This window comes from Bombus pascuorum, chromosome 10 (assembly GCF_905332965.1).
Source record: "Bombus pascuorum chromosome 10, iyBomPasc1.1, whole genome shotgun sequence".
NCBI classification, from domain to species: domain Eukaryota; kingdom Metazoa; phylum Arthropoda; class Insecta; order Hymenoptera; family Apidae; genus Bombus; species Bombus pascuorum.
This window is the reverse complement of record NC_083497.1, coordinates 3744454-3755451: the sequence shown is the minus strand read 5'-3', so window position 1 is coordinate 3755451 and position 10998 is coordinate 3744454. Positions and strand designations below refer to the sequence as shown.

Sequence of the window (10998 nt, the reverse complement as noted above, 5' to 3'; positions counted from 1 at the left end):
GTGGCAGCGCCTCCATCGGGCATTCCATCGGGTGGCACGCTTCGACGAGACGACAGAAGACGTTCGTCGTTCGTTCAGTCAGTCGTACTCTGACGCCCGTTCCGAGTGGTCGGAGTTCAGTGAGAGAGTTGAGCGAGCAAGGGACGTGTGGAGAGACAACGTTCTCTTTACTCTGTTCTCTCGTTCGAGAATATACGAACTATCCTCTTCGAATATTCTTCGATTATCGTTTGACCAGTCTCTTGGATTACGAGTGCAAAACACCAACCTGACCAGACGTTTTAGTGAACATTCGCTAGAAAGATTGTTACTTTGGATTAATAGTGCAGTGTGTAGCAGAACGGCAAATTGTGTCAAACGATTTGTCGAATTTTTCGTTTGATTTCTGTTCTGTGATATAAGAACTGTTTTGGGACGATGGTGACTGGAGTGGGTGCCACGATGCCAACAGGCGGTGTCACTGTCGGTGCTACGCCGCCGGCGCAACACGTGCCCCAGGAAGCTGGACAGCCTCCTGCGCAAACCACTACCACGACTACCACTACGAGAAGATCTGGAGAGAATCGGCGGGTTAGTGTCTCTATCAAGATTTCACGTCCTTTCGGGAATTTATTGATTTGGAACGTTTTCATTGTCACGAGACTGGTCGATCCATGAAGTCGAAAATCTTTTGAAACTTCTAAGACGGTCTCTCGAGACTGTCTAAGAATTTTCGAAGGATGTTTGAACGTGCGGCTTTTTCATCGTCACGAAACTATAATCAGTGAATTTTGGAAGAAAGTTTGAAAATAGTGTTTTTAATGATTATATAATAAATAATAAATAAATTAAAGTAGACGACAAATACGATGAAAGAGATCGATGAATCATGGTTGATATTGGGAAATACAATTTTGTCGATGATTATTAAAGTGCACTAGTCTCGACGGATGTTTGTCTTTCTTCGAAACAATGGCAATACAGAGTATTACATCGATTTTACACCGTTGACCAAACGATGTTTTGCAATGAACGAAGTAACTCGACAACGTGCCTGACGTGACTATCCTCTTTCTGTTACAGAGCAATAAACCGATTATGGAAAAACGGCGACGAGCCCGCATTAACAATTGCCTAAACGACCTGAAGACCCTCATACTGGACGCCATGAAAAAAGACGTAAGTATCTTGACATCATGTAATTCGAACGCTCCCCCGCATGTTATTCGATTTTCAATCGCCAATTTTTTCTTCTCTTTGAATTTTATCTATAGATAATATAACGTTTTAATTGAAAATTCGCGTTCAAAATCATAACTTATTCCATAAAACCATAAATTTACATTGAAAAGGAAATCGTATTATTATTTTGTTATGTTGAAAAATTCTTTAGTAAGAAATCGGTCGAAATTACTATCGATATCGTTAATTTCCGACTAATTAACAAAAAATTGGCAGAAGGTTCGATATAGATAAGACTTAGAACGCAACTGCAAATTTTTCGCGACTTTTATCCAAAATTCAGCTACCTATGATCCGAACTGTTATATAATCGCGGTATTATGTTTGCGATTACAGCCATCGCGACATTCGAAACTGGAGAAGGCCGACATTCTGGAGATGACAGTGAAACACCTGGAATCGCTCCAGCGTCAACAGGTTGCCCTGGCGGCCGCGACCGATCCGAACGTACTAAACAAATTCCGTGCTGGTTTCACGGAATGCGCCGGTGAGGTTGGCAGGTTTCCCGGGCTGGACGCCTCGGTGAAGAGACGTTTGATGGCCCACTTGGCCACCTACCTTGGTCCGGTCGAGGCAAGCAACAACACGCAAGCGACGAATCAGCAGCCTGTCCAACCGGCGCCACCGACTACGCAGCTCCAAGTGCACATTCTTCCTCAAGTGGACGCAACCCCGAGGATTCAGGTGCAACAATCGAACGGGATCTTCTTCACGAACGCGAATGGCACGGGTCTTCAATTGGTCCCAACGAGATTACCAAATGGAGACATTGCGTTGGTGCTCCCAGCGGGTGCAAAAGCAACTCCTGTTACGTCACCAGCCACATCTCCGGCGCCAACCTCGCCTCTGCCAACTCTGATCCCAATTCCTCAGAGAACGGCTAGCACGGCATCGGCATCGTCTTCGTCATCTTCTGCTAGCTCGACGTCCACGTCGGCGGCGAGTCCAGTAGCGTTCGAAGCACCTCCAGCGACTTTCCGCGAACAACCTGCAGCGTACACCAATGGAAACAGTCACAGGGACGTCGCGACGTCGCCAGCCAACGGCTACACCAGCGATCCAGAATTCGATCCTCGTGTGTATAGTCCTCCTCTTCAGAAACCTCTTGCATTGGTGATGAGGAAGAGCGTTGTGCCAGAAGTGGAAGATAAACCGTGGAGGCCGTGGTAAAGAGTTGTCAAGGATGAATCTGGATTTTCATGTTGCTCATTGGAGTCAAGATATCGAAGAAAATTTGGACTAATTGTTGTATAAACGGTCGCGGGTGAAAAAGTCGTTATGTCTCGAGTGATATATACGCTTCGGCGGAAGAGACGTGGATTGGTTGGAGAACAGTCCCGCAGAACACGGATCATTGTTCCTTACGTATCGCGTTTTCGAAGTCGTGTTTATGTTAGGGTGAAAGGTGTCCTGCGAGCTAGGATCTTGTCGCTGTCAGACCGTGAGAATTCGATATTTCCGGAGTGCGTGCAGTCGGCCAGTAGCCTATGAGGCAGTGCCTTATACAGTGCCTTGTAAATATTGTTTTATTTTATCAGTTAAAAATCATATTCGTGGAGAACCTGGATTTAAAAAATAACCCTTCATAAACCTTCATCGTTTCATCATTTTTCGTTTCATCGGTATCGTCCTGTTCCCTGTTTCTTTCCTTCCTCGACGATGTTTTCGCGTTCTATTTTGATTTCCTTTTTCCTTTTGTATATATCGTTAGACGAATATCATATTTTAAGTGCCTTATGCAACAAGAATCACCGAGGTCTTCCATTCTGTTTCTTGTACGGAGAAAACGGCCAAGCGAGTGTTTTGTCGTGTACCGTGGTTGTAATAAGTACGAGGAACGTATGTAAAACTAACTGCAAAATCGCCTAGTTTATAGATTAGTTAAGCCTTGTGCGTGAAAGAAGAAAGAGAGCGGGAGAGCGTGAGAGGCTGAGCGTGATCGTATGAGTATGATCTGTCCTAATTTATATTTATATCGAGTGCAAAGAAATTTATAAATTCCTCTCTATCGTGAGAATAGAACAAAAGATCGACGCTTATCAACTACAAGAGCATCAAATAAATATTGATCTCTTTGTCAAAACTCAATTATTTGTCTCGTTTATTTCCTCGTTCCCTTACCTCCATTACTTTTTTTAGATTTACCAATTTCTAAATCAATCTTTTCAGATTCAAACTTCATCTTTTTTAAATGCAATTTTTCTATCATAAGTCTAGTCTACGTTTCTCAACTTTAACATTGCTTCCATTTTGAATATATCTTCGCTTAACTATATTAACAAATTAAAATCGATAATATACGAAAAGAGATAAATACGAAAGAAGCGAAGATCGATCGTTCATTATTACAAGTTTTCACTCTTCAAATACAATTTACTCGTAGCCATACCAAGTTTAAGAGAAAAAAGTATAATCCTATAAGAGCATTCTATCATACGAAAGAGAATTTCGCAGGTAGTCTAGCTAGATGCTTTGCAACTACTGCAAGTGGGGCCCTATGCACCATCTGCGCCGCTGCAGCTCCCAATGCATACTGAGCAAAGGTACCTGAGTACCGCCGCCGAGGTGCTGCCACCTGAAGGAGAACATCGTAGGTTCTCCTGTATTAAACCGGTGTTGGGGGACTCCTTTCGTGGTCCTGGCACCCGACGGGGACCCGAAATTCGTATCTCTACCACCGAGCTAGGCCGAAAACATGGGTCGACAAGAACCTGCTGCCTCCTGGTGATGGATCCTCGAACACTGTGAGGCCCTTGTACCTTCGAAAGTCGTGCCCTTTTCGTCTCGCAAGGATCACAGAGGGCGTCTGCAATTCGATCGAACCATTCTCGTGAATCGTGCTAATCACAAAAGAATACACGTGGGGAGTGGAACGGAAGAAGTCACGGATTCGAAATTATCAGGCAACGAGGAGAATCTAATCTCGAGACTTTGATAACTGATTATCGTTGTCGACTTTCTCCCGTAATCAACTATGAGTAATTTTCCAGAGAATCGAGCCACGCTTCCAGATCGGAAAATTCTTTGGATTGATATTTAGAGACGTCATCGAAGACATTATGCTGTATCGAACGGTGAAAGGTTTCCAAGAGGCTATATTTATCGTCTCCTCGTTATGCTATTATTTGCTATTATTGTACAGATTGTATATAGACTTTTTTATTGTTGAATAGTAAATGGTTTCGTATTCGAGATTAGAGTGTTTAATATCTATGTCTAGACATAATTTATGCTATTGGTGATGCAGTTTCGAAAGCAGGAAGTGACTAGAGAAAATTTTGGACCGTTGCCTAGGCGTCTGGATTTTACAAGAAACCACGATGCCGGTGCATTACCATAATGCACCTCTGGCTAGCTGGTAGCGTCTCTGGCACCGCAATTTACGGCGCAGAAGTGGTGGCACACGCAATATCACGTTGAATGACAAGTTGCACGGTAGCACCTTATCATTTTCGATCGCAAGCCCGGCGCTAGGGTCAAAGTAAATAACGCTTTCAGTCGTGCTATACTTTTCGTGGTAACGAACGAGGAAATGCATACATATAAATAGAAGAGCATAAAGTATTTTCAATCTGGTTGATGAGTTTCAATGGCAACTCGTGACCATTCGATGATTTCCTTTCGAATGTACAATTGGAGGGAGGCATATACGAGTACATAGTTGGGTTTTAAAATAGACTAAGTGTTGAAATTGATGTAATTGAGAGTTGGAATTGCAGTTCGAGGCATATAAAAGGGAATAAGAAACTTGAGCATCGTTTAACACAGTATGATTTAATTTACAGTTGTCTGTTCCTTCGTACTAGATTTAAAGAAGATTTCGTATATATTGGTTGATTGAAATTATTATTCATTTGAAGCTTAAATAACTTGAATGGAATTGAAAATACGTACAAGACAAAGTTAATCGCATACATCATATAAAAATTTTAAATGTCATTTTATAAATGATTTTCGAAAAGTATTTCAATGTTTGATCCTATATGGTATGGTGATATATATGATTATCCCAATGGATGTCACCACTTAATATTTTACTTTACAACTGCGGCACATCCATTGCATCAATTATACATACTAAACACTGCCGCTCTAAGTATATCGTACGGTTTCTAGGTACAAAAGTGCCCATTTTACACTAGCTGACATGTTGCATAAGTAACAGACACGGGAGCTAGAATTCCTAGTTATCTACGCGCCGACAAGTTGGTTATCTTTTGTTACGTAAAATCTCCGACAAACAGGTCTCACGAGATACCGAGGTCTGACCGGATTCTCATCTTTAACCTCTCACGTACGATTTCCATGGCGACAATGCTACGAGAAGGATCATTTCTTCGCGTCGAAACGTGGCCATAATTGCCAGCTCACAACTTGAACCAGTCCTCCGTTCGGGGAAACGTTCTTTTATTTATTAGCCCCGACCCTGGAGTTTGCCTCTAATGGTCATTAGGATGATAATCGAGTCGCATAATTTCACTGGGTAATTTAATTAAATCACATGATTTTTCGCGTCGTCGAATCGTTATCTGCGGATCCCTATTACTACAGACAAGAAAAGGATCTCTACTTGGAGAAAAGAGGAACTTTTTTCTCCTTTTCTATCTTTTTTTTTTTTAGTCTTTTGTTTCTAACTGAATGAACCGCGCGACTTTCGGGTTGCCACTACAATTGAGAATGACACGGCATAACAGATAAAAAGACTGTTCGTACAAAGAGACGACGGAACCTTCAAGTCGCGTGACACGGTACAAGCTACGTGGTAATGATAATTATTCAAACGATTGACACATAAGTTCTAGAACTGTGTTTAATTTACCTTTTCGTTTTTGTGTTTCCGTAACTCGCCGGTGAGATTTGATGCTTTGATATGGATCGATAGAAGTGGACAGTTATCAGAAAATATTCTTTGCTTAATATGCCACGCTTCTGAAATAAAGACGAAGAAGTTGAAAATGTAAACTACAGGTTTTTGTTAAGTTTTAAGCAACTTGTGTTACATGATTTTACGTAAATCCATCAAGTTATAAAACCACGTGTAAAAGTTCATAGGTCACGGCAATGGAATTTTTCTAGATTCATGTATGTGCTTATGAACACCACGAATCGAAATGGCTAACCGTTTTCTGCAGTACTGCTGTTTGAACTTTCATTTTATTACCACAATATAATAAAAAGTTTTAGAAGAATCAGTAATTGAATACTTTCAGGTATAAAAATGTCTCAACAAGAACAGACAGAAAATAATACTATTATCATTATGCTAAACAAAACATAATAATTTTCGCAACAAACTACATCTAACAAATAGAACAATTAAATAATCTGATAAATTACATATCTAAGGCAAAATATAATCGTTTCTGTAATTAAATACTAATATAATATTTCCCTGGAAAACATGAATCACAGTTTCAATCTTCCAAAGCTATTTTCGAGAACATCGACGCAAACTAGAAATTATTCAAAGGACGAAACTAATGACTAGGATCATGACGTAAGAGCAATTATTCAAGCCTTCTTCCAAGCAGGTTCTCGAACTGAGCCTTGAGAAAAAAGACGAAGAACGGGAACTCATTGTCAGTCGTTTCCATGGCAGACAGCGTTAATTATTTCGTGTCTGTGCAGGTCCGTGAAAATGCGACCACAGGAGCCACTAGGAATTCCTCTTTTGTCGGTCAATCAGCTGATTCCTAGAACGGCTAGAACCGAGCGAGAGCGTCTAGTAAAGTTCCGAAGCGACTTGGCTCGTTGTACGGTCGCGGTCGCGTGGTTTCAAGGACAAGGCAAGGTTGACACGCGCCGCCACTCGCGAACAGCAAGTGGGGGGTCTGGCTTCGTTTCATTCCCTCCACGTTTGCTTTTCTCTCCCGTTTCAGCATCGCTCTATGCCTCGGTGCCTTGCTCTCTATCCCCCACACGCTTCCGCGCCGCGGTTGGTGACTGCCTTCGTTCGCAGACCTCGTCGTCAATCTCTTACTGATAAGTGCTATCCGGTGACACGCTGCTGGAGCGAACGATGATTATCTGTCCTCGTAGAAAAACGCTGCTGCGAAGGCTTCTGCCTCCTCTATCTTTCTCGTTCTGGTTTCGTTTGCTGGAATCTTGCTCGAGATCGTGGCAGATTCACGTTGCGGCGCATTAAACGGGAGTTTGTTGCAATGGATCGACAGAGACATTAAGTCGTAGTCTCTTATACTATTAAATTAGGTTAAAAGTTCATGTCTTTTTATCTATGGTTAGTCCCTCCCTTAAATAGAAGGAGAATGATATGTACATTTTGGAATCTCGAAGTTGATGAAGATGTTTTGGAGTACGTAAGTAATTGGAATTTGGTGGTGTAAAATTAGAAAATTTAATAGAACGTAATATTTGATTCTTTAAAGTCGTATTATAGATTCTTCGGAATTTAGATCGTAGTAGAAAAATGAATTTTGTTTTAGAATCTTGACGTTGAATAAAATGCTTTGGGATAAATATGTTCCCGGGGTACAAATATAAAAAGATATGAATATGAAATTAAAAAACAATGTTGAAAAATCTTTAAACAATCATAAGATAGTATTCTTGAAACGTATTAATATTCTTAAGACATATTGGTATTCTTAACACTTCTATTATCAGTATTCATTCTTTTTCAAGAGACTCTAGAGACAAGCAAGTAATCAAGTATTCTTCATATATATACTATGTTCTGATATTGTTAATATCTGCGTTAAGTAACAGTACACAAAACATTCTACAGATTTCATCATGTCAAAGGAGTCTGTATAATCCAAGGGAAGCAAAAACTCGTCCGCCTCAGTTAAACGCGACGCGTCGCCTGTCTAATAGTCTGACCGGCGACGTCCTATTCTACTTAGACCGCGAACGAGACACGCATCGCTATGAGCGGGAATAAATCAGAATGAGTGTTCGAGCGCCATAAGCACGATGCCAGAAAGGGCCACGAACCTATCGAAGGGACGAAGGTATACCGTCCAAGATTAGCCGTTTGTCTCGCGTCTCACGTACAGGATCGTCTTCCAAGTTTTTTCTAAGGCGCCGTTTATCGTGCTGCCGTTCGCGAAACGCGGTCCTTTGCTCGCGAAGCAGAAGAAGCCGGGCATTTTCGTGCGTTCCACGTGCCACAGAAATGGTCGTTCGGGTTTCTTTTGCCCCTGGACTTTTGGCCAGCGCGCATTTACCGATGTTCACCATGAAGATCAACCGACTGACGGTGAACACGACTGCCTTGCGCTCGATGACTGTCAGAAGCGAGTTCATTGGTAAGAAATCGATGGATTTTATACCGCTCGATACTTCTGGACGTGTGTTTTCGTAGAACAGACAAGTTGAAGTATGTTGTGAGTGTGTCATCGATTAATCGGCCTCTGCTTTCAATTTAGTTTTTACCGACAGACCTGTTTTTGAGCTCGTGGAATTTTTTGAACATTCTTCTACTTTCCTACTTCTTTTTGTATTTTAGAGGATTAACATATTTTAAGGTTCACTAACCGACTATTAGATATATCGTCATATACTTTCAGTAATAAATGGACTGTGAATTTTGATGTCTTTATGGAAAATTTACGGGTGCAACAATTTACAAAATGCATGGAATATGCAAAAGTATATAAGATATTCAAAGTATAGTATCTGTTGTAATACTTGATAAGTGAAACAAATCTCTAATTAGATCTTGCTCTTTTAGTTGCTCTTTAGTTATTAGTTCATAAAAATATGAATTCGCATAAACATCCGCAGTATAGTAAACTGTAGCTCCAATATAAAGCTTTATTTTAGTGCATTGGAATTTGATTTTAATTGAAATCTGCTCATGGACAATACGATTACCATGATTTTCTTGAACTCTGGTTTCTTGTCAAGATTCTACTTTTACAATTTCACGTTACCTGTAGAGAATCAATTATTCCGTGGAGATTTTACCTACAAAAACAGCACTCTAAAGTCATTCGCCGTTAAAGTACCTGACATATGCATCTATTTTTCCACCTCTCGAAATATTATATCTATTTCCCGACGACTTAATTTCATATTCTATGAAAAATGACGCTAGAAAAACCAGGAGAGATGTTGGAACAAAAGTCATTCAAGGAAGGAAATAACCTCACCTCCTTAAAAACTCCAAGCTCATGCTGACGCGACGAAACAATTCAAGGACCGAACAGGCAACAATATCTCGACAATTAATGGAGCAATTAATCGAAAAAACCACCGACACGACTTTCGACAAGGCGTTTCGAAATGCAAGCATCGAGTCGAATCACGGCACGCCGATATTCAATGCATGCGCAATACACAACCGGGGCCGTAGTCTATCGATGTTTCCCTTCTCTGAATGGTGGTTTTGTATTTCGAGAATGTTAATATGACGAAGCGTCTGCTAACGGCTGCCAGACGCTGAATAATCAAACGGAATACCTAAGCGGCTCGAATTTCTTCGCTCTTTGGAAGCGAACGATGTTTATTTCGAGGAACGATGGTGCTGGCAAGTTTTCGATATGTGTCAGCAGTCTCAGCCTGCGAATCGACGAATCCGCACATTTTCTACCGATCTCGTGCAAAATCAATTTCCTCCTTTTTTATCTATTTCTGTTGAGACGTAAGAATAAAATCGGAATTGTAAACTGAGATTTCTAAGCAGTCGACCAACACCGGTGACGGTGGTTCTGAAATTTCAGACGCACCCCCAATAAAATCGCGAACTGTTGCTTCGTCGCGAGATCCCTTCGGATTTTCTAGGCAAGATCAATCACTTAAGTAGGTAATCGTAGATGCGGATTGAAAACCCAATTATTGAAAATTATTTTGCACACTTATTGTTAGTACTTTATGCAAATCACCTGGAAGCCAGCCATCCATGAAACAATGAGAACAATTCGAGTCCGCTGTCTACAAAATACACGCACAGCGCACAAAGAATACAGAACATATTTGTAAGAATCATTCTTGATACCACTCGCGGCTATAGTTTGCGAAAATGACATATGGAAGCCAAAAGATAGACGTCATGACCCATATTGAAGGACTTACGCGAGGAACACTGAACAGAACACACAACAATACACTAATTAACAAAATAGCAAGATACAATCGTAACGAATTCCTATTCAAAATCAGAAAGAACACCTATCGCACAATTTATCACTCAGAAACCTAATGCCACTTGATTTAATCCACACGCGTACAGGTTTTTGGAAATATTTCCTGTCCACACACATTGAAGCTCAAGAAACCAATCCTAATTGTCAATAAATCTACACCTACACTTATAGGTTTTAAGCGCGTAATAGAGCGAACTTTAACTGCCTAAGGCATCGCATCAAACATACCGAGACGAAAGAAAAAGAAAGGAAAGACGCTTAGTATTCACAACGCAATTGTGTAACGTACAACTCAACAATTCTTGACCAACTCGGCTAAACCTACTCGCTCGAAATGGTAATTTATAATAATTCGAGTTGTGAGCGAATACGTGATATCTTCTCAATCGCGACGAAGAACGCGGTATACAACGATTTTCTTCGATAGATCGATCAAAATTGTACTGCGTTTGTGTTCTTTGATCTTATTCTTTTATATTTTGATCGATACGTCCGGTCGATGAGAAGCGAGGATGTTGAAAGGTTCGCAGAGGTTCGATTGCGAAACGAACAAACCGATTTCTTGGATTCAACGCGGAACATATTGTCCCGCTATTCTTAGAACGGATCAAGCTTACTTACAGCGTTGTCCGTCTAGATTTACATAGTTTGGCCCGTGGCACACTACCAC

At 41.0% G+C, this 10998-nt stretch overlaps 1 protein-coding gene across 1 annotated transcript; it reads left to right on the top strand.

Moving 5' to 3' along the window:
- On the top strand, positions 1–3309 carry LOC132911423 (protein hairy). The gene is made up of 3 exons (XM_060968037.1): positions 1–570; positions 1063–1158; positions 1558–3309. The coding sequence occupies exons 1-3, from the start codon at positions 418–420 to the stop codon at positions 2389–2391; spliced, it is 1083 nt and encodes a 360-aa protein (XP_060824020.1). The 5' UTR covers positions 1–417; the 3' UTR covers positions 2392–3309.
- The last annotated feature ends 7689 nt before the right edge of the window (positions 3310–10998 follow it).